The sequence below is a fragment of the Ursus americanus genome, chromosome 30, assembly GCF_024610735.1.
Source record: "Ursus americanus isolate L20-20 chromosome 30, mUrsAme1.1.p, whole genome shotgun sequence".
NCBI lineage: Eukaryota > Metazoa > Chordata > Mammalia > Carnivora > Ursidae > Ursus > Ursus americanus.
Window position 1 is genome coordinate 24854439 of NC_142156.1, and position 27595 is coordinate 24882033.

At 60.4% G+C, this 27595-nt stretch overlaps 1 protein-coding gene across 1 annotated transcript in view; it reads right to left on the minus strand.

Annotated features, from left to right (window-relative positions):
- GALNT9 (polypeptide N-acetylgalactosaminyltransferase 9) overlaps positions 1 to 23784 on the minus strand; it is a 70691-nt gene extending 46907 nt beyond the window's left edge. Inside the window, exon 1 of the mRNA XM_087857148.1 lies at positions 23539 to 23784. Within this exon, the coding sequence (XP_087713274.1) occupies positions 23539 to 23779 (241 nt within the window). The 5' untranslated portion in view covers positions 23780 to 23784. The remainder of the gene's footprint in view (positions 1 to 23538) is intronic.
- Positions 23785 to 27595: the final 3811 nt, after the last annotated feature.

Here is a 27595-nt window from a genome sequence, read left to right on the forward strand (position 1 = left end):
CTGGAGCGTGGGTCTGGGAGTGGAGCCTGGAGGTTGGTTCCGCAGGTGGGGGGGGGGAGTGGGGGAGGGGGCTGGGGGCGTGAGGGCCTGAGGGTGGGGGCTGGGGCTTGGGGGCTCGAGGGGGGTGGATTCCAGAGGGGGTAGGGTCTGAGGGTAGGGGCGGAGTGCTGGGGGGGCCTGGGGGCATGAGGGCCCTGGGGTGCGGCCCTAGGGGGTTCGGAGGGTGGGGCCTGAGTGTGGGGTCGGGAGGTGGGGGGTGCGGGGTGGAGGCCAGGGTTTGGGGGCAGGGGAGCCCTGGGGCGGGAGCCCCAGGGGATGGGGCTTGAGGGTGGGGACCGTGCGGGGGGGGGGGGGGGACTGGGGGCGTGAGGGCCGGGGGGGGGGGACCCCCGCAGTGGGGTGGAGGGCGGGGCCTGAGGGTTGGTGGACCCCAGGAGTGGGGTGGGCCCGGGGTCCGGGGCGGACAGGGCTGGGCTGGAGGAGAGGGAGGACCCAGCTTGTACGGGGTCAGGCCCCGAAAACTCACGGGGCTGCTTCCTGTCACTGTCGCTTGTAAAAGGGAGACACGCACACGTGAGACACTCCTAACGGTGCGGAGAGCTATGAAAAGGGACGGGACGGGGGGTGTCCTGGGCAAGCCCCAGTCTGCAAAGGACGTGACTTTGCCGGTTGTCCGCACGCGTGGTAGCTTCAGGGTCTGGCTCTGGCTCTGTGGGGGGACTGCCTCCCAGGACGTCCGCAGGGAGCGGGAGGCTCAGTCCGCCGCCCCCCTCCTCCTCCCTCCACTCTTCCCTGCTGCACCTCTATTCTCGGTTGTTCCGGGGTCACCTTTGTGACTTTGGGGGAGCACTTTCGGCTCTATTTCTGGAAGTGTCACTTTAGACAGCGTCTGTCTGCTCCCTAGCGGGTTAAAGGAACGATTAGCCTTCCCCCGGGACTTCTGCTCCGTGGGTATAGGTTTCAGTTATATACATTTTTCAGTTATGGGGACGTGCAAACGTACGGGGATAAGCTAGAGGTTAGTCAGCAACGCTTAAAATTTTGTCACGAAGGTAGACTGTGTGGCAAGTGTTCTTACAACAATAAAAATCTTAAAAATAACACATGGAATTACCCCCAGGAGGACGGAAATAGCTACACCGTAGCTTTCACGTTGTCTGGTATTGTCAAGGTCACTTAGAACAGCTGACTTTGCTCTACAGCCTCGCCCAGCTCCCCATGGCCGGTCTGCAGGTGGGTTCTAAAAGGAGGAGCGAGCCCACCTCACCACCCTGTTGCTGGCTGTGGGGCGAGCATCGGGGGAGCCACGGAGCCCACGCGGCCCAGCCTGACCACACTCACGCCCCTCAGCGGAATGTCCAGGCAGCCTCGCTTGCTCTCCAGACACGATTCATTCCCCAAAATCATGTGCGTTTTGGTTGGCTTTAGGCTTGGATGTTGACTTTCTGTGCACTTTTCCGGGTGGAGAGGTAAGGCTGCTTAGTAACAATATTCATGAAGCACGGGCTTCAGGCACAGGACTGCGGCCAACAGTCACGCCTGGCCACGTCCCGGGCCCGGACAAGAGCCGTGTGCTCAGAGGAGGCCGGCCGATTCCAAGGGGATGGGAGGCAGGAAGCCTGTGACACAGGGCAGCCCACGACGCCAGCGTTCCCTAAAGTCTGAAATTTGCACAAGGGTGTTTCCTCGGTTTGGGTGCTTTTACGGAAAGTGAAAGATGGATGTCCCCGTCAGGAGGGAGCCCCCCAAACATGCATGTGGACAGAGGTGCAGAGGGCAAGGCCCTTGGAGCCCCTTGGTCCAGTTCGAGCCTAGCAGGTGGTCCTGAGTGTCCGGGGGCCAGGCCTTAACCCCAGACTGCTGGTTTGTGGGAGATGGGGTCCCGGGCAGCTTTGGGGTGCTGGGGCCCCTCATCAGCTCTTAGAGACACTCTACTGCTTCTCCTTGGCAGTAATCGTGCTATAAAGTCCCCGAGCATGGACTCCGTTGCCCCCAGGGAGGCATCACCACCGCCAGGCTCTGGTCACCACATTTCCATCAGCCCGCCAATATGCCCCGTGGTTTTCTGTGTGTTTCTGTCAACGTCACCTCACTGAACCTGTTCTGCGGACTCGCTAGCCGGCGGCGTATGGCTCACGTGGGAACCAAGCTTTCGCAACACCCGCGTGTTCTCAGCAAGGCGCAGCCTCCGCCTCCCTGCCCCCGTCCTTCAGCTGCAGGCCTGGGGCCGTTAGAAACAGCGGAACCACGCGAGAAAGAGGTGCAGACAGACCTTGCACGGGACGCTGGCTCAGGTGGGAGCGTTGAGGCACCGCCACGCCTCGTCCACCCCGGGGCCGGCCTCAGACTTCCCGCCACTCCGCCTGCGCCCTCCAACCCCCCGAAGACCACCAGGCACCGACCTGGATATAAACAAACCCAGGAAGCGGGCGGACAACCGACGCAGCACCGCCCGCGGAGTGACCGATTGAGCCGCAGAGCGTGGGCAGCGCCTGGGCCCAGCGGCCACACCCCTGGGACCCACCACCTCGGCGGGGTGGGGCACAACGTCCCTGTTCCCGCCACCGCCCTCGCGGGCTCATCTCTCATTACTCAGGCCACCAAACGGCCCGCAGCCGTGTGGGCTGGCCCTGGGGACCTGGAGGTGTGGAGACGGGGTCTCTGCAGAGGTCATCAGTTAAGACGAGGTCATCATGAATTGGGGTGCGTCCTAACCCGACGACTGCCGTCCTTGTAGGCAGAGGGGATTTTGGATGCAGACGCACGCCAAGAGAAGATGGCCACGTGACCACCCAGACAGAGACTGGAGGGATGTGGCCACCGCCAGCGAACTCGTGGGGCCCCCAGGAGCTGGAGGAAGCTGGAAGCACCCTCCCCCGGGGCCCTGCTCAACCTGGACTTCAGGCATCTGGCGTCCAGACGGTAAAGCAATGAATGTCTGTTGTTTCGGCGGTCGGGAGCGCGGTGCTTTCTCCTGGCGGCCCTGAGAACTGACCGGCAGACCCGCCGCCCACATGGCTGCTCAGACCTGGCCCCACTGCTCAGACTTGCCCCCAGCAGGCTGTGACAACGGGACGGGACGCACGGATGGGAACCGCCCCTCTCGTGGGCCGGCCCTCGGGCCCCTCTGGAGGCAGCTCAAAGCGCAAAGGCCCCCGGGCATCCAGAGCAGGAGGGAGGGGCGGCTTTTCCTGTTCAAAACCCTCCACTTCCTGGTGCGGGGGAGCCCCAGACTCCTCGTTCCACCCTTGAATGAGAAGTGATTTTGAGAACAATGGGGGATTTGCATGCATTAGCTCAGCCTTTGAAACATCCGTCCAGCTGACTTCTCCGGCAATTAAACAGAAGCCACATCTCCTGCTTGTTACCCTGGGACTTCTGGGGGTCACGGGCTGGTTGTGACAGCTGACGGTCATCACACGGGACGCCCGTGTGGCCCTTGGGTCCTACCCCAGTGCTTTTATCTCCGCATTTCACAAGCGGACACCTGAGGCTCACCGAGGCCACACGGCCTCCTACCCACGCGCTTTAAACGTCAAATTACCTCAAAGAAGAATTTTCAGGGGAACCAGTGACGGTCACCAGTTGTACATTTTGACATCGAGGATGTTAATTACAGCCGCCTATTACTTTCAGTACCATTTCACGCTGCGCGCCGGCAACGGTAGGAGGGACAGCCCCTCGCGGAGCGTTTTCACGGAGGCACCTGGTTTGTGAGCGCAAGGCTGTGTGTCCATCACGCGCCTCTGCACCAGGTCCGCGTGCTCTTGGGGGAGCCCCGGGAGCGTGCTGTAGATGGCCACAGGAGGCTCTCGGACACCTGCTCGTGGACACGTGCGCCTCGAGGACACTGCCCCTCTGGGCAGGTCAAGGGGCTCCCCCGATCATGCGGCCACCCCTCCCCAGTCCTTGCCCCCCGCCCCGGTCGGGTTGGGACAAACACCCACAGCCGCGTGGCGTGAGGAGAGGGCAGCTGGCCGTGGAGAATGAGTGTGGCCCGTGGCGGTGATGTGGAAACTAAGGAGAAAGAGAAATTATGACATTCCTTACTACCTGCAGTCCATGGACGAGTCCTGGAAACAGAGTGACCTTCCTCTAGGGACTCGGCCGAGGGCAACAGGCAATCGTAGCCCGACCCCCAGGATCCTGGGAGTCTACGTGAACATATAAAAATCCCTTTGAAACGTTCCTTTATCTCTAAGCCCCCAAGATACACGTTGGCAATCATCCCCCAAGCTTATGACCCACCGATACACACCCGAAGGGTCTCATGACTCAGCTTTTATTAGACGGTAATAAATGACCTTTTCCCAACACTGGCTAGCCCCTCAAGGTCCTGGAAACCTTGCTTCCAAAATTCCTTAGAGATTTCCTTTCTCCCTAACCCCCTCCCAACTTGAGGGTATATACTGGGCCACTCCTCATGACCCTGTGCAGCTCTTTCTGCCCACAGGTCCTGTCCCGTGCTTGAATAAAACCACCTTTTTGCACCGAAGGCTCTCAAGTGTTCTTTCTTGGCCGTGAGCTTCGATCCCATCTTTCCTACATCAACACACCCAGACTGAATACTAGCCCAGGCTGGGCGCATCTGGGGGACCCCTTTTCACATCCGAGAGGGGCCCCACGCCTCTCAAAAACTGAGCTTCCAGCAGGCATTCCGGAACCTTCTTCAGCTGGACAGGAAGCCGTGACGACCAAGCCCTCCCCGGGTCCTCCAGTACCGCGATGCGCTGGACGTGGCGTTGCTCAGGGAGAGGGTCAGGACGGGGTCAGGAGGACGCGCCCACACTCCGTCCTCCCGCTGGAGAAGTCTGTGTTTTGCTTTCCGCTTCCACTTGGAATTACTGCCAGAAGTGTCGTCTCCTCTGTTATTATATACAAGACCGCATCTAATTAATAATTATCTTCCACAGCGTACTATCCCATGGAACGGATGCATAAATATTCGCTTCGCGGGTCCTGCGTGTGTGTACGTTGGTTTGGTGGCTTGTTCGGCTCTAGCTCTCTCCGGGGCCAGCCCCCTCCCGCACCCGGTGTGGTTGTCACCCCCGGTTCCAGCAGACACTTCATCCCGCGGGACACAGTGACTGCCGACGGTGGGCATGTGCCGAGTGGGTCACGTCACCAGCAGAGAGCACCCCTCCTCTGGTATCTCGAGCACCCAGAACAAGGGGCGGGAGGGCCAGCTTTGTCTGCACAAAGGGGTTCCTCCCACTCAGGTGCCCTCCATCCTGGAGCAGGTGGCCCGGAGCTTGGCGGGCTAAGGGAGAGCAGCCCGCGGCGGAGCTTGGGCAGACGGTGGCTCTCCCAGGGGCCCGGCTGGCCCAGGGGTCCTGGTAGAGGCGGCAGAGGTGGGCCCCCGGCTATGGGCTATGGAAAGCGAGTTGTCAGGGTCGGGCACCCACTGCTTCTAGAATGTTCTCTGCTCTGGGGCTCTTGCTTAGTGAGCCGGGTTTGGTTTCAGAGATCCTTGTGGTCGTGGGAGGGGAGCGTGTGCTTTCGCCAAAGGCCTCCGGAAGCCCACAGCCTTTTGCTTCTATGAATGATCATGTGAAGCTCCTGTCACGTGACCCGAGGGAGCGCACGTTCTAATTACGAGAGACAATCTGGAAGCCGTCACAGCGAGGAGGTGGCCGTGTCTGAGATCCGAGAGCTCCTACTCACACGTGGGAACCCGCGGGGCCTGGCCCAGGGCCGGCAGCAGCCCGTCGGGGGTGGACTCGGGTGCTGGGCTGAGGGACTGGGGCCGCTGCCCAGACACCATCACTTGACTTACGAGAACACGGTGGCTGTCCCTCGGTACCTGTGTCGCGGGGCTGGGAGTGGGTGCCCCGTGCTCCAGACCTGACCCAGCCTAAGACAGCAGATCTTCCAGCCTTCAAGAGAAGGCCGCAAGACAGGTGCAGCTCTGAATATCGGCAACTCATTCGTGTTTTCAAAAAAATAGCATTAAGTTAACAAAGAGGGTCTGCCTCTGTCAGCTCGGGGGTGGTAGGCTGCATAATGGCTCCCAAAGATCCTCCTTCAGTGGGGCTTTGCAGATGGGATCACCGCAAGGACCTTGAGAGGCGGCGATGTCCGGGGTCGTCCCAGAGAGACCTACGCGCCATCAGATGCCCTTGAAGCAGAGAGGCGGAGGGAGGTTTGACGCGCAGTCGAGGGGACCACGAGATCTGAAGACAGAGCCCGGATGGAAGGGACGCCTGGGCCCCCAGAAGCTGGAAGGGGCTGGAAGGACCCTCCCTTGCAGGCTCGAGAGAGCCCAGCCCTGGCCACAGCTCGGTGTTAGCCCAGGGACACCCATTTTGGGCTTCTGACCTCCAGAACTGTGAGAGAATAAATCTGGGTTGCTTTAAGCCCGTCAGCATGCGATGATTTGTCCCGGCAGCCCCCGGCACAGAGCAAGGGACCGGGGCAGAGGGCATGCCATCAGTGCTGTGCCCCCGGGGATCCCAAGGCCTGGTGCAGCCTTCGGAGCTATGTGTGTAACCACCACATGACACTGCCTCGGCCCCGGGGCTCCTCACGGCGGTACGGTGACCTTGTGGGCAGCCTGCAGTCCCCTGACGGCTCCCCCAACCTGCGTGCCAGGAGGAGGCAGGGAGGCACAGACCCCTGTGCTCCCAGGGACAGGGACGGAGGAACCAGCAGGTGCAGGGGCGGCTCCCAGTGGCCGCATTCAGGGCTGGGAGGCTAGGTCTGGAGTCGTCCCCGGACCCACGGAGCCGGGGCCCGAAACAGCTGTTTCTACGGAGGGCCTGGACATTTCAGAGGAGCGCAGCCAACACGGAGGGCGCGGGAGGGGCTCGGGGCTCCGAGCAAGTCTCAGCGGCACTGCCCCACGAAAGAGGTTGCTGGTGCAAGCCTGGGCTCCCAGCTGCTGTGGAAGGATCCAGCTGCCCGACGGCACGCATGTGTCGGGCACAGGGCCCACACAGGCACCGGTGCTCAGCTCCCCGCCCAACCCGTTTCGCACGGCTGCCTAGAGGTTAAGGGGTTGTGCCCTGGATGGGTGGTGAGGGCGGTGGGTTGAATAGTGGCCCCAAAAGCTGGAGCCCGTGGGTGTGGCCTGATTGGGAACAGGGCTTTGCTGGTGTAAGGTAAGTACTTAGAGACGAGGGCGCCCGGGGTTAGGGTGGACCCCAGATCCGAAGACCCGTGTCCTGATCATTTAGGGGGGCTCGAAGAGACACACACACGGAGGAGAAGCCACACGGGGATGGAGACGAGATGGAGTCAAGCCCAGGAACGCCCAGGAGGGCCGGGAACCACAGGAGCTGGAGAGACGCCTGGAACACATTCTCCCCCCCCCCCCCTCCCCGAGCCTCCAGGAGGCGTCAACCTGCCAACACTGATGTCAGGCTTCTGGCCTCCAGACCGGGAGGGAAGAAATCCCTGCTGTTTCAGGCCACCATTTGTGGTCATCTGTTATAACTGCCAGCAGGACCCTCATATAAGGGGGGAGGAGGAGGGGGAATGGGGAGGGGCAGAGGGGGAGGGTGTGGGACAAGAGGGGAGGGGAGGAGGGGGAAGAGGAAGGGAAGGAAGGTGTGGGTAGGGAGGGGGAGGGGGCATGGGGGAAGGAGGGGAGAAGTTCTAGGGAAAGGGACAGGGGCTGACACTCTGGATGCTTGGCCAGCATCTATTTTCTCCATCCTTTTCATTAGTAGAACCACAGTTCATTTGGGGCAGAAATGAGTTCAGCTAAAATGCTCTGCTCCCTGGGCTGACCTTGCAGCCAGGGCTGGCATGGGACCAAGATCTGATCAATAAGATTTAAGTGGAATTTGCTGGGTGGAGTTTCTGGGAAATATGTCTAAAAGGCACAGACTCAGCTGGCGTATGTGGGGTTTTTGCCTTTTACCTGCGGTCCCTACCCCTTTCTCCTGCCTGGAACTAGGACTCAATGCCCGGGGCTGGAGCAGCCACCCTGCAACCATGAGGCTGAATGCCACACACTAGGAAGGGAAGGGCTGGAACCAAACGGGTTTGGGCCCTTGAGGACAGCCCTGAGGGGAACAGACCCCACTGCAGTCAGGCCGTGGGCATCGGGGCTGCTACAACACCGTCAACTCCGTCTTCCAGAGATGGCAGGGAGTAGGCTCTGCAGCCAGGGGCCAGCTGCCTCCCTGCAGCGCCCCCCCCCCAAGGAGGCCGGGGCTGGCCATTCTGGGGCCCCTTCCAGCCCCTCCCCAGAAGAGTCGCGTCACAGCTGCAGCCCACGCCTCCCAGACAGGGTACTAGCACACATGGGTGGCTGCAGAGTCTTCAGTGCGGGCGGAAGTGCGGGAGGAAGCGCGGTTTTCAAGCCCCCAGCTTCTTTGAGTCACAGATCCCATCTGTCACAGTGACTTCAGCCAACATTCCAGGAGGAGACAGCCCCAGTCAGACGCTGCGGTCACAGCTAATCTGGGGGGGGGGGGCAGAGCAGAGGGCCTCGGGAGGTGGGGAGGCCAGCCCCACCCACGAGGCTGGGCAGGAGTGCCCTCAGCATCCAGGTCCCCCGCGTGGCAGGCCAGCGGACCTGGCCACCCTGGATCCATCAAGAATCTTAGATTTGAATCAACACCACCAGTTGCTAAAAAGCAATAAATATCTGACAAGATGGGAAGAAATTACAAGGACAGACGTGAAGAGAAATGGGAATCTGTGAGACGAGTGCTTTTTTGGAGGGGGGATGGGTTGAGGAGGGGGGTCGTCCTGAATACCACAAACTCCACGTTTCAAAGGGAGAAGAATTCAGGGGGCCAGATGGCTCCCTGTGTGGGGCACGCAGCCTTGGACGGGGTGGGAGGGTCCACTCACAGCCCCGGGAGCCTGGAAAGGCAGGCGCAAAACTCCTGTCTACCGTGGGTCCCACGAGGCCGAGGACTGACGTCCCCTGACGGCGACCACACCTGTCACACATGCCAGGGCCCCGCGCAGAGGCGGAGAGGACGGGCTGCCCCCACTACCCTCACGCCTCAGGTCGCCTGGCAGGTGGGACTCCAAGGCTCGCAGTGGACAGACCGCCTGTCACCGGCCAGGGCTCCAGGCCGTGCCCTCTCGCATACTCGACCTTGGTGGGCGCCTTCGTGGGGAGAGTGGGGTGGAAACAGCAGTGAGCAGGGCACCCCGCCCGCGCCCAGCCCCTCTCTTGCTTTGCCCTATAAAAATGTAGGCCAATCCGACACGCCTGCTATTAGTTTTGATGGTTGCAAAGTGGACGTAAAAGCAGCAGGCCCGCGTGGCTTTGTGGGCGGTGGCTCTGCCCCGGGTCCACGCACCCACTCCCCATGTGCTGGATTCCATCTCAGGCAGGTCTGTTAAGGGTCTCGGGGGACCCAAACTTGTGTCGTGTTGTCAGTAGCCGAAGACGGACCGCCCTTCGGGAACCGTGAAGTCATGAATATTTTGCAGGACGTGGCAGTACCTGTAAGATATATTCTCACTTGAGACCAGCCGAGTGCTTGATAAATCTTCATACGTAACGTGAATATTTATGGGGCCGGAGCACGCAGAATAAGGAGTGCTGGAAATACCTGGCAAATGTTTCCTGGCTCTCTCTTTGTAAGCTCGTCCTGTGGCCGGCTCCGTCCCGCTCCAGTTTGGGTCTCCTGAGTGCTGGGGAGTGGGCATGGGGACATTTGGGCGTCCTGCCCCGCAGCGGCCACCTGGCCCTGAGTGCGGCTGCAGGGGAGGTGGGAGTGGTCAGGTCCCTGGCCTCTGACGAGGGACGTGCTCTGGCCACGCTGGGCTGGCTTGTGCCAGCTGGCTTGCTGGCTGCCCCAGCCCCAGGACCCGGCTCACAGCCGTGCTCACTGAGCAGGCGCAGGGAGAGAATGCGCGTGGATCGATGACAGCAGGGCGGGCGCTGCGGGCTCCCCACCAGAAGGACACGGAGCCGGAGCCGTGGGTGCTGCCCCCGAGCTCCACCAGGGGACAGTAACCCTCCAGACAAGGAACGGTGGGCAAGCACAGTGTCCCCGTCTCAGCCCGCCCCGGCTGCCTTAGGGGACGCAGACTGGGTGCCTACACGCCCTTATTCCTCACAGCGCTGGAGACCAGAGGCCGCACCAAGGCACCGTGTGCCTCCCGGTCAGAGCCTGTTCCCTGACTGGCAGCGGCTGCCTTCTTGCCGTGTCCTCAACGGTCTGTCCTTGGTGTGTGTGTCCAGAGCGAGAAACGGATATCCGTCTCTCTTCCTCTTCCTGCGAGGCCACCAATCCCCTGACGGAGGCCCTGCCGACGACCCACCTGAGCCCGACCACCTCCCAGAGACCCACCTCCTAATGCCAGCCCACTGGGGTGAGGGCCGCCGTGGGGGCATCTGGGGGCACACACATTCGGTCACTTGAGTCCACGTCTGCCCCCAGCACTCATGCCCTTCTTCTGGGCCAAGCGCACGCACTCCACACTCCCCACGATGTCAGGCATTCCAGCACCAAGTCTGGAGTCTGAAGTCGAACCTGTCTACACATCGGCATGCACACCTCCCCAGACCTGAGCCCACGGGCAGCAGCACGTCCCTCATGGCTGCAGGACAGGCATTTGGGTTGGCTCTGCCTGGGCACCAAAGCCAAGGTGCCATGTCCTACCTGCGGGCAAAATACTTAAGCTTTGTAAGCCTCGGTTTCCCCACCTGAGTTAAGGTGACAGTGCCTCTCTCATGGGACCCACACTCCCCCAGGGGCTCCCCTCTATTCCCCAGAGCCCCCTCCAGTCACAAGACCTTCAGTGGTGGGCAGTCCTGGGCCAGAGGAGCTGTCTGTCTGGGGGTGGGGGCAGAGCGAAGAACACCTGGTCTAAGCTGGCCCTCGCTGAGTGCCTTCTGACCCCAAAGGCCCCAGGTCAGGGATAGAGAGTCTAGAGCTGGGTGTCTGCCCTTCCAGTGGCTGGAAGGACCCTCAGGAGAGAAGACATGGAGAAGGCCTAGAATCAGCCACATAATTTCTGTAGGACTCAAACACGAAGTTGTCTTTTCTCCTCATCTGAGTTTCTGCGGCCCTGGGAAGGAGAACGTGCCCCACACTCCTGTTCTCAGGGGCAGCTAGGACTTCTTGCATCCCTGGACAGTGCCTATGGTTCCATGTCTCTGCCCCAGTGGGGACAACCTTCTGCCAGGGCCACACTGGACATGAGGCTATCAGACCCACACTTGTGTCTGATAGGCCGTTTGTCTGCACATGGGAGCACCTGGGCCCGACTTGCCTTCCTGGTCTTCTGTCCTCCTCCAGCCATTCAGGATACTTGCTTCCCTTTATCAATGCTTGGCTTTTTTCACTGTGCAGTTTCTCCTCCCATACCTACCCACCCACCCACCCACCCACTCATCCATCCATCTAACCTTCATCCATCCATGCATCCAACCATCCAACCATCCATCCATCCGTCCATCTACCCATCCATCCATCCATGCATCCAACCATCCAACCATCCAACCATCCATCCATCCGTCCATCCACCCATGCACCCATCCATCCATCTATCCATCCATCTACCCACCCACCCGCTTATCCAACCATCCAGACTTCATCCATCCAACCATCCATCTATCCATTCATCCAACCATGCATCCAACCATCCAACCATCCATCCATCCGTCCATCCATCCATCCAACCATCCATTCATCCATCCACTCTCTTATCCATCCATCCACCCATCCATTCATCCATCCATCTACCCACCCACCCGCTTATCCAACCATCATCCATCCATCCATCCATCCATCCATCCATCCATCCATCCACCCATCCATTCATCGGTCCATCTACCCAGCCACCCACCCATCCATCCACCCATCCACCCATCCATCCACTCTCTTATCCATCCATCCACCCATACATTCATCCATCCATCCACCCACCCTCTCATCCATCCATCCACCCATCATCCATCCAACCATCCATTCATCCATTCATCCATCCATCTACCCAGCCACCCACCCATCCATCCACCCATCCACCCATCCATCTACTCTCTTATCCATCCATCCATCCATCCATCCACCCACCCTCTCATCCGTCCATCCAACCATCATCCATCCATCCATCCACCCTCTCATCCATCCATCCACCCATCCATTCATCGGTCCATCTACCCAGCCACCCACTCATCCATCTACTCAAACATCCTTTCACCCATCCAGTGAACAAATATTTTTTAAGAACCTGTTGTCAGGCATCATGCTATCTGTCCAAATACCACCCAATTTCAACTATTTTTCTTCCTTTGTCTTTGCTCACATTTCTGAGGACAAACTATGTGTCAAGCACTTTACTAAACACTTTCTATGCATTATCTTTTTTTTAAAGATTTTATTTATTTGTGGGTCTCAATCGCAGGACCCCTAGATCATGACCTGAGCTGAAGGAAGATGTGTCACTGACTGAGCCACCCAGGTGTCCCATTTGTATGCATTATCTTATCTAATCTCCTCAAAATCCCTGTGGAAGGATAATCATTCCACCCATTTCACTGACATGGAAACCAAGGCTCAGAGAGAGGAAGTGACCTGCTCAAGGCCACCCAGTTGGGGTTTGGACCCAGATACCCCTAGCTCCTTGTGCAGCTCAAACAGCTCCCCTTCAATGAAGTCCCCCCGACCGTCCCCATCAACGTCCCCCATTCTCCCTCTCGCGCTCCTCCGAATGTCTGCATTACTGGTCCCTCGCTGCCTCCCACCGGGCTGTAAGCGCTCAGAGGAAGGCACCATGCTCTGAGCCAGCTTTCTGAGAAAGGAGTGTGGACTGGATTAAGCCGCTCCCTGATGCCCGTCCCCAACTTGCCGGGGAAGCCTGGGCGCCATGCATTTTCCGGAGGGTGGGCTGCATCAGGAGAGGAGCTGCAGGGTTGGGCCGGTGGAGTTGGCTGAGAAGGTGGGTACGACGGGGGGGGGGGGGGACAGGCTGAGCCACGTAGCCGCTCTTCCTGCTGAGTAGAGACCACGAGCTGGGCAGCGCTCCAAGGCCTCACCCCTCGCTCAATTCTGGCAAGAACACCAAGAGACAAAGGTGACCGCAACCCACCTCGCAGGTGAGGAGGCTGGACGCAAGAAACCGACCAAGGCTGCGAGGGGCGGCCTGGCTCCACAGCCCCCGTTCCAACCACAGCGGTCCCCGTACCAATTAAGACAAGCTTGTTTGCTTCCGCGCCCACTGCTCAGTGCTCAAGCACGCAGAATATCAACAGGCATTGTCCACAGTGCTCGACACGGTGTGAAAATAGTCCCATGTAAGCCAGGCCGTTCCTCTGAAATAAAATCAAGGCTTGCTGGTTTCAGACCCGGGCTCCACGCAGAGCCCATCTGACCGACCTATTCTGTTAAAAATAAAAATAGTCCCTTTTCTTGCTGTAAGAGGCAGGAGCTGTAATACATCACACGGATCTAAGCTGATGTCTTCACCCGCCTCCGGGGACGCACACAGGGCAGGGGCCCTGCAGCCAGACACGTCTGGATTCAAATCCCACCTCTGCTGGCGCCTGACCCGCCTGGGCCCAGGTGATGGGGAGATCCTCTCCTTCCCAGGTTGCTATGGGGGCGGCGTGGTCAGGGCCCGGGCGCTCAGTGCGGCGTACCCGCCGGGCTGCTGCGACTTCCAGGTGTGCAGGAAAACGCCTGGGACAGAGGTCTAACCAACAGCCTGGTCCTGGGTTCTCCCTCAGAGACATGGAGGCTGGGAGGGGCCAGGTGTGGGGAGGGGGGCCACCTTCCCCTGAGAAGGTCTCCCAGGAGGCCTATCCTGTCCTGGGAGCCTGCCGCGTCTCTCCCCAGTCTCCCCACCTGTCCCCCCAGCAAACACCTGGATGGAACCGTCCTGGGGCGGGGGGCAGGAGAGGGGCTCCTCCCTGGATGTGGGGGTGGACAGCACCCCGCTCCCTGCGGGCCCTCTCCCACCTCCGCCCCCAAGCCCCCTCCCCTGGCCGCCACAAAGTAAACACTGACCAGCCACGTCCATCCTGCAGACCTGGGGCCAGCCGCCAGCCTCCCAGTGTCCCCATCCCTGACGCCACTTTGTAAGGTGCCTGTTCTGAGACAAAGCTGCAGACTGAACACAGCCTAACACACACTCGCTTCTCAAACACCGTGTGGGGTGCAGCCGTGCTGTAGGAAGAAAGGGGGGGTGCGCACCTCCACCCCAGCTGATGACCTCGCTTCCTGCCTACCTGAGAAAATGGAAGAATCAGAAGAGAACCCCAGAGTTCCTGCCCCCGTCCGTCTGCTGCCCCAGAACCGGCCGCTCACGCTGGGGTCTCATCAAGGTCGCGCACTCGGACAAGCCCCCTCCCCCGCGCCCTGGTGACCCCTCCCATCTCAGAAATACCCCCACCCCCCACGGCCTTGCTTCAGTCTGCTGCGCTGACCTGCGCCTCCCCCGCTCTCGGCGAGGGGGTGCCCCCGGGGACGCTGGACACTGTGGGGGGAAGGGGGCACTGGCTTCGCGGTGGAGGCCAGGGGTGCCGTTCACCCCCTGCACGGCACACGTGGCGGCCCGCACGGAGAACCATCCAGCCCCGCGTCTCCTTCGCCAGAGCAACACGCTTGCCGGGTCTAACTTCTCCCCGCCCGCCCCGTCCACTCAACTGACCTCACCCTGCGAGGGGGCAGGGCTGTGCGAGCGAGGACTGACGTCACAGAGGAGAGACCAGGAATGTGTGCACACAGAGGAAAGGCCATCCGCAAGCCGGGGAGAGCGTTCCCGCCAAGACCCAGCCCGCCGGCACCTGGATCCCGGGCTTGAGTCTCCACAGCCGAGAGACAACGACCTTGCACTGTGCTCGCCTGGTCCGTGGCGTCCCGTCCAGGCAACAGCCACCCCACAGCCAAGGCCTCTCCCCACACTCGTCCCCCGTGCTCAGCATCCCCCTGTCCCCGCGTCCCCCTGCACGCCCGGCACCCCCACCGAGTCGGGCCCTGCAGCCAGGCCCCACTTCCCACCAGGGCTGCATAGGCGCTGCTCCGTGAGGACGCGCTGCTCCGTGAGGACGCGCTGCTCCGTGAGGACCTGACGCCTCGCACACCGCGCTGTTTCCCTGGCACGGTGCCAGGCCCTGGGACGGCATTTTAAGGAATGAAAGTACTTAGCTTATTTACTGAAGAATAAAACGCCAATCTCTGAGGCCCCTGAGCGCTCTGGGAAGGCCCAGGTGGCAGGTGTGCATCAGACCTGACCTGACCTGGGGCCCAGGCAGGTGGGCCTGGGAGGCGGGGCTGCTGGGGGCCCGCTGGCCCCTTTTGCCTGGTTGTTCCGGTGCAGCCCCCAATACGGGGCCCTCGGGCTCCTGGGAACACACATTTCACGAGGAACGGTGAGAGAAAACACTCACGCTCTGTGCTGTGCAGGATTCCTGCAAGGACAGCCGCTTTGGCGGACGCCTGGGCGCCACCTAGATCTCTCGGGCAGGTCGCAGATGGCGCTGTTGTCCGGCTCCCACGAGGCAACACAGCCCACATGCAGCCCTCGGGTGGGCTGCCTGCTGCTGACGAGCTGTCCGGCCATCCGCCCGCATGGACGCCGCCTCCGCACAGCTCCAGTCCGAGCGGCATGAGGTCCCCTGGGTCAGGAGTGTCTCCCCAGCTCCCAGCAGCGGTCTGGGGATACTGAACCCGCCTAGCAGACCCATGAGGCTGCAGGGAGAAGGTATTCATCAAGGTTGGGCCCTAGCGTCTACCCCCTGGATTTCTTCCGGGAGCTCATCTCCTCCGCATGCTCAGTGTCCTATGGTTTAGACGGGATTGACCCAGTTCCAGGGGTGAAATAAAGCTGATGCCCCTAAGAGGGGGAGACAGAGAGGGCCAGGCTGCTGGTTCAAGCCTCGCCTGATGCCCGATGGCCACTGGATCCTGCAGTCCTGAGGGCCAGTGAGTCCTATGGTGTGACATCTGTCAGGACTGAGTTTTCTGTCACTTGAAAATCAAAGATCTCAACTCACAGCAGAATCGATATGCCTCCTTTTGGCCCGAGGAGACGGGGGCTCTGACGGTGCTGCCCCCAAGTCCGCATGGCTGACAGGTGCCAGGGCCTGAGGCAAACCCGGGTACCACCCACGCCACATTCACACCGGCGGCCCCTTTACTATTACTAATGTGTCATCAGACTGAGCCTCCCTCCATCCGTTCAGCCACCGTCCGCGACCCCGGGGAGGCCACCCTGGCGGTCAGCTGCTCAGCCCCCCGGGTTCGGTCTCCCCCCCCACCCCGCCGCCGCAGGTCTGCGCCCCTGCAGACCTCTCAGTCACCTCACTCAACAGTGTCCTTCATGCAGATGCACGTTTTAAATGAAATACACTTGCTTCTCAAACAGGTGATTTTTCACCACCCAAAATAGGAAGCCTGTATTGTTTGTCCAAAACATTCGTCGGTAGAGAAGAAATAGAGCTCGGGGCTACGCAAGCGCTACCCGCCGCGGGTCCTGAGCGGGAAGGGACTGTGTGCATCTGGAGGGGGGACCGGCGAGGTTAGTCTTCTCGGTACCATCGGAAAGGGGACAGGGGATGGCCGGGGGGACAGTTTCTCACCACGGCACCCAGACAGCGTGGGTTTCATCATCGTGCCAGGTGCAGGGGCGACCCCTTTACTTAGGCTGGCTCCTCTCGCCTTGCAAGGCCCCTTGGAGGTTGGAGCTCCCACCAGCCCCACCCTACAGTGAGGACGCCAGCCCCCAGAGCAGGGGAGCCACTTGCCTGAGGGAGGGGCACACTGGACCCAGCGGTGGACCGCCATGGCCGCAGGGGTCTCCGCGGGGTCATCTTGTTCTGGGGGTCACGCGGCCACGTCTGGACATTTCCCGGGACACAACTGGGCGCACCAACCCACACCTCGCGGGTGGAGGCCAGGAACGCTGCTCAGCCCCACCGACGCCCAGCCGTGCTCGGGCAGGAACCGTCTGCCCGAGTATGAGCAGCGCTGGGTCGGGAAGCCCTTACAGACGGACGCACACCAGACCACAGGTGGAGAGAGAACAGGACCGGGACGGTCCACCCCTCTGGTCCCTGGGGAGACCCCGGTATTCTGTCCGATAACAGAGCTGCCGCCCGTGGAGGTCTCATCTGAGTCACAAGGACCCGAGTGAAACCACGGACGTGCCAACCAGTTAGACAGGAGGACGTGACTTCACCACCTCGGACAAAGTCGAACGGGCAGGCCCTCCATCTCCCCAGCTCCCACTGTAGCCTGCACCGTCCACTGGTGGACACCCCCCCCTGCCTCTGCCTCGGCCGCCATGCGGACTGGCTTCCTCGCCCGTGCCTCTCCTCTGCGTCCTAGGAGACCCTGCTGCAGCCTGACCTCGGCTGAACTGAGTACATGAGCAAAAACCCCATCTCCACATTAGGTCCCGTTCTGAGGGCCTGGGCGGATGTGACTTTGGGGTATGATTCAGCCCAGCCGACCATCCAGAGCGCCCCCCTTGCACCCACCCAGTCCCCAGCATGCTGCTTCCTCACGGCGCTGAAGTCTGCCTGAAATTGTCCCTCTCCAGCCGTGCTCCCTGGGGTGGGAGCCCATGGGGAAGGCACCTGCCTCCCAATCACTTATGGATCCAGACTCGGCATCAGGAGCATAGCAGGTGCTCAGTAAACCCACGGAGCAATGAGATTTTGCCTTCATTCGAGGAGGGGAAGACCTCAGCTTGGAGAGGTCGGGTCTGCGAGAGCGCAGGCCAGGGCGGGAAAGGCCCATGGCCTCGAACGCAGGCAGAGGGACGTGTGGGTCCATCCTCCCGTCTCCCCTCCAGTTCACACCTCCCTCCTCTACACGTCCTGTGGTCCCAGCACGTGCGGCACACCTCACAGGATGGTCCAGGAGGGTCTGCAGGGCCTGTGGGTGTGAGAGCCGCCTCCAGACGACCAGCTGCTGTCAGACACGTTATGTGGGGCCATGCAGAGATCACGCATGGCAGTGAGACAGGCTGACACCAGCCGGTCACCACGCGCACGGTGGAGAGACCGTCTCAATCCTGGCCGTCCTCCTGCTCGGACTTCCAGTAAAGAAAATCCCAAGTCACGAGGGAGCTCCCAAGGGACCCCTCTCCCCTCTCTCCTTCGGCACCTGCCTTCCTTCCCTTCGGGGGCATCTGGACTCTGTGGGAGCAGAACCGCGGTCTTAGAACGTGGATCCTACCCTGCAATGCCTCCGTGGGGCCCCGGAGAGGGAAACATCTACAGACTTATTTTTGTCGAGTTTCCAGCCAACAAAGGATAAACCGTCCTTTCAGAAAGTAGGGCCTTCGAAATATGCAGATTGTGCAGCTGAATTGTAAATGTAATCACTCAGCCCTGCACCTCCCCGGCCCGGGATCACCGCCTGCATGAATTATTCCTAGAAGTACCGCTGTGGATTTGCAGACACACGTCCCCGCGTGGAGCCGGGCCTGGCGAGGTCCACTTCCCACCCGAGAGCGAAGACGGGTGTTTATCAGGGGGCGGAGCGTCCTTGCGCCTCCTTCTCCCAAACGTAAGGGCCAGATCCGCCGGAGCTAAGCCCTGTGTCCAGGGAGTGGCCTCGGCCGCCCTGACTCACCCGTGGTTGGATGGGGCCAGCCGGGCGAGAAGCAGAGGCAAAGAGAAGGGACAAAGCAGAACCAAACGCTCTCCACGTTCTCAGAGGGAGGGAGGCTGTGCCCAGCGCTGCGCACGCACGCGGCAGCCGGAGGAGGAGGGAAAGGACAGTTCCCACCAAACAGCCCACAGCCCCGCCCTGGCGACCCCGAGAGGCCGGGCTCCAGCAGGGCCTCGAGGACGCGCAGACACGCTGTGCTGTCTTTTCAGCCGCGGTCAGCTGAGAGCGCAGTCCGTGCAGGACTGGGAGGCTCACCAGGCAGACTCCAGAGGGTGAGGACCGGTGAGCTCACGCCTGAAAGGCCCCCGGGCCCAGCGGGGAGCCATCGGTGGGACTAAACTCATCAGCGAACAGGAAAGCTTGCCGGTGGAACACATGGAATGTCTTGGAGCGTTTCCCACACGGACCTGCTTCTGTGCACGGAAAAGCTGGAATCTCTCTCTCTAGAAACAGGCACCCTCTCTGCACGCGGGGCTCCCGGGGAAGGTGTGCTGGGCAGGCGCCCTGCCGGGGCGAGGGGTGTCTGGAGGGGACAGCCAGGCCCCGGCGGCCCCAGGAATCCTTGGATGGCCTCAGATCCCAGACACCCCCTTACCCCCCACTGTCTGATTTACTCATCCTTTTATGATGCAAACAGCATGCGCCCTGGCTATCCTGTCCTCACGCCCTTCTGTTCCGGGGAGCCTCTGAAACCCTGAGCCAGGGCCACGACTGGCCGAGAGCACTGCCCACCGGGCACCAATCACAGCAGCGCGGAAGACCACTGGAAGGCCTCCCCAAGTCTGCTTCTCAGCCGTGACGTCTGCCAGTCGGTAAAGCACACACCACGGCGGGAGACGGCGGAACACCTGCACGTGTGTCCTCTGAGCCCGGAGGCCCAAGGCACACGATGGGTCAGAATCCGGCATCGCCGCCCCACCCCTCTGCTGCTCAACCAGGGTTTCATGATTGAAACTCAGCGCGCTCAGACCGTCGGTAGGATTTTGGCCTCCTGATGAGAAATCGGGGACCCCGCTGCCATAGACATGTGTCCCTTAACACCTGACCACTGCCTCCACAGACAGGTGGCCGCTCAGGACACGGTCTGCCACAGACCGGGCTCCCCGAGGTAGAGCCACAGTCCAGGAAGGGGCCACACGCCGGACAGGGTTTCTGGCAAAAGAAGGACACAGGGTTCAATAACACTGACTCCCACCATGAGACATATTCCCCTTTAAAGTCTGTCTCGATCTCCCGATCTCTTCAAGGAGAGAGTCTGGGTTTCCTGCTAATAGATCCCTACATGTGCCTTTCACTCGAGAGTCTCCCTTTTCACAAACAGAGCGTGGCCTTGGGCTCAGAGCCCCGGGGCGACAGCACCGCCCAGCAGGACTTGAACGGAACCGGCCTCCTGTCTCCGTCACTCTGGTCTCCCCCGGCTTGTGGGTGTGGTGCTGACTCGCAGCTGTCTTTCTAAATAAATTCACTATAAGCAAAAGCCATGAATTGTTCAGAGAAAGATCCGCTCACGCGCTCATTCAGCAAGTACTTACGGAGCGCTAACAACATGCACGGTGCGCCCGGGCCCCGGGAGTTAGAGCTGCGAGCAAAGCCGACAGACCCCACCCTCGGATGAACCACAGGCCGGGCGTCATGCACAAATACGGTACAGACGGCGCCGGTCAGGTGTGGATTTCTGAAGCTCGAGAGGGAGCGGAGTCGGAGTCCTGCCCTCCCCAGAGGAGAGCGAGTGGCTGGCGGGGGCTGTGTGCACCCTGGGAGGCCCTAGGACCCACTGGGCCTTCTGCTATTTTCACTCAACCGTGGCACAACAGTAGAAACGCAGGTCATTTCTGAAGCAGGTGCTCCCTTCAGCCGCGGCCCCCACTCACTCGCTCACCAGCGTCCTCAAGCCCAGCTGCCCCGCGGGCTCCGGGCTTTGCTGTCTGTGCGCCGGACCCAGGCTTTGACCTCCGACTGCACAGGTTTGGGCAGGCGTGGGTGGGTCGAGGTACTGGGGTTAACACGAGCGCACTCTGAATTCTAGAAACTACCTCCCTCCACAGCAGCCAGCCCCCCACAACCGAAACCTCACCATCCGCGGCCCTGTGCCTTTCAGACCCGCGGCCCCTGAGGCACGAAAGGAGCAGGGCGGCCAGGCGGCGGCCAGCTTCTCCTCCGCAGGGAGGAGGCCCCGTCCCGGCTGTGCGCGAGGCCTGTTAGCAGAGCCACGGAGCCACACGCTTTGCCTGGTGGCAGCTCAGCTAACTCTGGAAGAGAAGTGAACGTGGAGTTCCCCGCAGCCCTCCGCACCCCCAGGACTGGCTGCGTTCCTAAGGGCGGAGGGCTCACAGCCCAGGCAGCTGAACGGGGACGTGTCCCCCCGTTCTTCTCGCGGAGCCAGACGCTCTCAGACCCACGCTCGTGAGACTCCCTGCGCCAGCCCCACGCGCATGCGACTGTGGACACCCCGCTTCGTACGCGACTTGACATACTCAGAAGGGTGATTTCTGACCATAAACACCTGTTCTTGCTTGAGCACTGAGTTTCGAGGCAAACTCTCACGCACACAGGATGTGACTGCACTGCATTTCCTTAAAGAATATTTCCTCCCGGGTCCTGTGAGTCTGGATCTCCACGCACCATCACTAGCTCTCTGCCGAGGCCGATCAGACATCGCGAAGGAGGAGCCCTGGACCATCTGAAGAAAGGGTGTGGGAAGAACGCCCTGCTTCCGGACACCCGCTCCCCCCCCAGCTCCTGTAAGCCAGGAGAGACCTTTCCAGGAAGCACTCAAGGCCCAAGAAATGGAAGTGATGCTTCAGTCTGTTTGCATGGCTTCCCTCCTTTCCACACTCAGTGGAGACTCCCAGGGACGTTTCCTAAGCCGGACAGGCAGTCATGGGAAGCGCTGCTGCCCGTCAGCCCCCTGCCACATGGGGAGCCTGACCCAGGTTGAAGGGCTAAGCACTGTTTTCAAACGGCTCCTTGTGAACGGATGTCCACTCACTCCTGTACTGTCCCTCCTTAGGGACCAGCCCGGGACACGGGAGACATTGGTTCTTGTCAATTCCAGGAAAAGTACTGAGTGACTCCTGGACGGGACACTGTGCTGGGTACACGGCCTAGAAGTGGGGAGCAGGACCCTCATTGGGGGGAGCGGGGAGGAGGAGGAAGGGAGGGAGAGAAAGACAGAGACATAGAGAGACAGAGAGGGATGGGGCAGGGAGACGGGGACACACTTGGAGAAAGAGGTGGGCGAAGGGAGGGGAATTGGAGAGCAGCGGGGGGAGAGGCTGGGAGGGCAAGGGGCTGACACTGGCTGTCCTGGAACCCTTCACTGCGTCCTGCTGGCGTCAGGAGAGTCTGTCAGAGGTCCTGGCCTGCTCTGCCAGCAAGGATCCTGGCTCCCTCTCACCTTGAAGGGTGAGGTGGGGAGCAGCTCGCGGTGCTGAGCTGGCCGTCAGCACATTACACAACCGGACGTACTGCCAATGTTTTTATATAATCCTCCGGTTCTCCCCATAAAACAGACCATAACACTTCAATAAAGCTCGGTGCTATTACCGGGGCACACCGCTTCCAGGAGATGAATCACGCCGCCACAACAGCCAAGTGGCCGCTGGACTAAACTTTTCTCTCCTCGTGGCTTCAGCTGCACAGGAGAGATCAGAAAAGCCACGAAGCTCACTCACGGAAGACGCACCTGGAGGAGAACCAGGAGCTCGGGGGGGTGGCGAGGAGGAGTCGGACGGTGCTGTGCTCCCTCCCAGACGGAGTGAGGCTGCGGACAGTGCCCTCAACCGCGGTGTCACCAGGCCTCTGGGTCTCAAGCTGCTGCTTCCTCCCGCAGGAAGCCCCACGAAGACCCCCATCCCGGCACACAGACCCCCTGGCGCAGTCCAGCTCCCAGACACCTCCCCCCAGAGCCTGTTACCGACACTTCCTGAAGAGCTTTGCTGGGGCTGCCAATGCAGAAACCAGAATAGCACAGAACAGAAGGGAGAAGCCCACTAATGAGGTAAACACACAAACTTTTCTCCTTCCTCCCTGTACGTCGGCCCACAGAGAGCCCAGGAAGCAGCAGGCACTTCATTCCGTCTGCTGCACCCCAAAGTGGAAAAATACCACTGGTTCCTCCCAGCCGCAGCCACCCGCTTCACCCTCAGTCACACTGACGCGGACCCTTGCGGGGGCCCACACCTACAGGGAAGAAACAAGGAGCCCATCCCCAGGAGCTGGACTTGCTGCGAAAGCTCCCGAGGACCTTGTGCTCCCATGCACCGCAGCCCAGGGTCCTTCTACAGGGTTAACGCCCGCCAAGCCCCTGCTGGACCCCTGACTCAATCTGTCCAGGAGTCACCAGCTCCTGGCCTCACACTTGTCCCACAGCAACGTCTTCTGGAGGGAGCCCTGAGCATCCCCAGGACGGGAGGCTGAACAGGCCGAGGGGTCCCAGGGAGGCACCTTTCCCCACCAGCATTAAAGACACCACATCAGCAAACTCTAAAGGGCAGCACTGCCCTCCCTCCAGTCTCCACGTCCTCCAGGAGGGAGAGGAGTGACTCCAGGCGAAGACCCCCACCCCCACAGGTCCTAAAAAAGCAGAACATGCCCCCTCACTCTTGGACCTGGGCACTGCCTGCTCTTAAAGCAAGTCTGAGACCCTCTTGAGAAGTTCTTTCAAGTTCTCTCAGGGAAAAGTCAGAGACATTGCATGTGTGGTTGAGGGGTTGGTTCTCAAGTGTCCACTGGGGGAGTGAGTGAATTAGTGGTCATCCAGGCCAATGCTCTCTGCTAAAGAGACCCCTTTCTCTTTCTTATCAGCTTCCTACCCGGTCTCCACCCGAAGTAACACAGAAGGAGTTTAATCCCAGCCCCTGTTGGCCATCCAGCCCTGGGGTCAGCGAGGGTTCCAGTGGCTGGAACACAGCCACAGCCGAGGGCTGGGGACAGTCCTCCCGCCAGCCCCTCTGTCCAGCCCCTTTGTTCCGAGCGGGACGCTGCCACCTCGGCTCACCATTCAGCTGATTGTAGACCACCTCCTCCAGGTGGTCCAGACGCTGCAGGATGGCTTCGCGGTCCACCAGTGCGCCCACCTTGGCGTGCCGGCTCCGCACCCGGCGGTCGGCGCTGCGCACGATCTGCACCAGCCCCTCGGAGCGGTCCTGCAGGCGGCAGTACACAGAGAAGAGGATGATGCCCACGAACACCAGGATGTTGACCGTCAGCAAAGTTTTGATCTTCCTGGCCACCGCCATGAACGCGGCTGGAAGCTGGGGGCTGCCTCACCCGCGGGGCATCCCCGTGGGCCCAGCGGCCGCAGGAGCCTCCGCCCGGCCCGCCGCTTCGGGGACCATGAGCCAGCCCTGCCGACCGCGGGGCCGCGGGGGCTGCGGGCGGGGTGGGGGAAGGGCGCGGGCGGGAATGAGGCCGGGGGGCTGCGGGCACGGGGCTGCGGCAGGGGGGCTGCGGGCGGGGCCGGGGGGCTGTAGCCTGGGGGGCTTGGGGCCCGGGGCTGCGGGCGGGGAGGCTGCGGGCGGGGGGGCTGCGGGCCGGGGGCCAGGGGCTGCGGGCTGCCTGCGCGCTCCGCCGCCCGCGCCCGGGAGCTGTCCCTTCAGCACCACCCGCGCCCGCTCAGCGCGCCCGGCCGCCGCCGCCCGGGGTCCCCGCGCGCAGGGGCTGCCCGGGGCCGCGCGCGCAGGGGGCAGCCTGCATCCTCCGCAGAGGGGCGCGGCCCCGTCCCGGGGGGCGGCGGGCGGGCCTGAGGGCGGGAGAGGCGAGGGAGGCGCGGGCCGGGCGGGCGCTCCGGCGGCCGTGCGGCTCCTGCCCGCCCCGCAGCCACGGCGCCGGTGCGGAGTGACGCGGCCGCCCAGCTCATCAGCATGCACGCGGGGCCTCCGCGCCCGCCCCCGCCGGGACCGCCCCACGCCGGGACCGCTCCCGCCCCCCTCGCGGGGCGCAGGGTCCGGGGCGAGCTCCGGCTGCCCCGAGCCCGGCCGGCCTGGCGGGCGGGGCGGGGCCACGCGCTCTGGAGACTCAGCCCAAGGGCATCAGGGCGGACGCGGTGGGGGTGGGGGGTGGTGCTCGCGGACCCTCCTTCCCAGGCCCCCTCCCCCGGCTCCGAATAAACCCGAAAGTTGACCCAGGAAGCAGGGCCTTGGGGAGTGCCTGGTCAAGGCGGCGTTGTCTGCATGAATGGGCCTGGGGGGGGGGTTCCTTTGTGGGGAGGAGGGCGGACAGCAGGCTCGAGCCATCTCCGTGGTCTCCATTTACCTAGGCCAAACCGAATCAACTCCCAGCTTCCTCACCCCCACACTCCCAAACCCCGCACCCCCCTACCCCCTCAGTCCCCCCCATCCCTGCCGTGGAGCTGAGGTGGGGAAGAGCTGAGTTCAAGGACGGGTGGACAGCGACCCTGGGATTCAGCAGGACAGAAAGAAGACTCAGACCTTGGGCATCAGGCTCTCCAAGTCACGGTGCTCAGACCTCAGGGGAGAGCAAACCTGGCTGCTCCCCGCCCCCCACCGTCTGGCCACTGATCTAGCCCCACACGGGCATTTACAGCTGGGTCGTGAGGAGGGAAACACCTGCCCAAGCCCCACGGATTGGGCGCCATGAGCACCCCCAGGCAGGGCTTTCTGTCTGTCTGCTTCTCCCACATTCCGGTGCTTGAAGCAGTACCTGACACTTAGTTGGTGCTTGGTAGATATTTGCTGAGTACATAAATGACAGAGCATGTATTAGGAGCCAACTTTGTGCTGGGTCCCCAATATACAGAGATGAATATGACAAGGACCTTGGGCTTCAGGGAGGTCTGGCTAAGTACGTGTGTGCACATATGTCTGTGTACCCGTATGTGCATCTGTGTGCATGTGTGTGCGTGTGTACCTGTATGTGCATCTGTGTGCATGTGTGTGTGCATATTTGTGTGTGCATGTATGTGCATCTGTGCATGTGTGTTTGCGTGTGTACCTGTATGTGCATTTGTGTCCGTGTGTGCACATGTGTGTTTGCGTGTGTGTGCATGTGTGCGTGCATGTATGTGCGTTTGTGTCCGTGTGCGTGCATGTGTGTGCACATTTGTGTGCCTGGGTGTGTGTGCATTTGTGCCTGTGTTTGTCCTGTATCTGTGTGTCGGGGACGTTAGGGTCTTCTGCTCTTGGTCCAGCACTCTCTTCTCCCACACACACTCCGTGACCTCAGGCAGGCCAGCCTACCCAGCTTGGACGTTTTGTGCCTGCTGGTGGATTCTGGTGAGAGCGAAAACACTCATTTCTCCTTGTCCTCTTCAAAACGTTCTCTTCTTTCTCGGGACATTTGTCTCAAGAAAGTCAGAGACCACCAGCAGGAAGGAGCCAGCCGCTGGGCCTCGTGGCTGGCTGTCTCCAGTGTTTACCATGTAAAGCTCTTGTTCTGCGAGGAGCCTGGGAATTCTGTTTTTAATCATCAGGAAAGTCTTACGATGCAGCAAGTTGGATAAACACTAGTCTGTTTTTGATAAATAGCCAATCCCTTGTCCCTCCTTAGGAAATACTGTATTTTTCTGTTTATAAAATGCCAGGTTGTAAGATGCTTCCCAATTTTACAAAGATAGCTTTGAGAATAAGAATACAAAAAGCTAACACACAGTGGTAAGATGTAGCCAGGCACCATTCTGGGTACTTATGGCTGTTAATGGAGTAAGACTGACAGCAACCACATTACCGTGTGAGCTGGTATCGTCTAATTCCACAAAAGTGGAAACTGAGTCACCAAGAGGGCCAATGCCATGTCCAAGGTCACATCAACGGCAAAGCCTGGCTCTGGGATTCAAGCCCAGACAATTTGGCTCCAGAATCAGAGTTATTAGCTACTGTCGCTCAAGAAAAAAATCAAACACTTTTCATTATACGTTTATTGGAAGTGATCGTACAGTGGTTTTGCAGGAGGAAACATTATTTCATTCACGTAAATACATTGTACTGCATCCCGAAATTTAGCAGGAAACAATACATCCAAACTACGCATCAATGTTTGGCTAAATATTTCATTCCAGACACAAGCACATTGAAAATGTGGGGTACCCTGCAGGGAGGGAATGCAGCTCACAGTCCAGCAAGCCGGTATTTGCTTGATTTTCAAGCACTGATGCTTGCGTGAGGTGTGCCGCAATCCTGAAGAAGGAGGCAGTGCCATGGAAGGAGAGGCAAACCCACTGGGGGGCACAGGTGTTTGAGAACGCACACCTGCTTGGGGCACACACACCCCTCCCCCCACCACAGAGCCCTGCTCCAGGGGACCTCAGGTAGACAGCCGGCCCTTCAGAAGCCCCAGCATGTCCGAGGTCTAGAGGACAAGGTCTCCTTGTTGCAAGGGTCCCGGGGGAAGACATCAGTGGGTCCTGGGGGAGTCGCTGTGTTGGCATGGGCGACGGGAAGATGGGGCAGTGGAATGTAGAGATGCCAGTTAAGGGAAATGCCAGGCTCTTTGATGTTAAAGAAGTCCCACCCTGCTGGGAGTCCGGCCTTGAGATGACACTCAGGTCTGAAAAGAATTTCCTCTGAGTTGGGCCACTAGTTGGGCCCCAAACTGGACCACGAGCTGAAATTTGGCAGAACCTGAAGTGGTTCCTTCCTACATCATGGAAAGCAAGGCATTTCTTTTTCAACTGTTTGAGGAAGCTCCACACTGTTTTCCAGAATAGCTGCACCAGCTTGCATTCCCACCAACAGTGTAGGAAGGTTCCCCTTCCTCCTCACCCTCGCCAACCTCGGTCGTTTCCTGACTTGTTAATTTTAGCCGTTCTGACTGGTGTGAGGTGGGATCTCAGAGGGGTTTTGATCTGTATTTCCCTGATGCCAAGTGACGTGGAGCATTTTTTCACGTGTCTGTTGGCCATTTGTATGTCTGCTCTGGAGAAATGTCTGTTCATGTCTTCTGCCCATTTCTTGACTGGATTATTTGTTCTTGGGGTGTTGAGGTTGATACGTTCTTTATAGATTATGGATGCTAGCCCTTTACCTGGTAAGACATTTGCAAATATCTCCTCCCATTCTGTCTGCTGTCTTTTGGTTTTGTCGACTGTTTCCTTCACT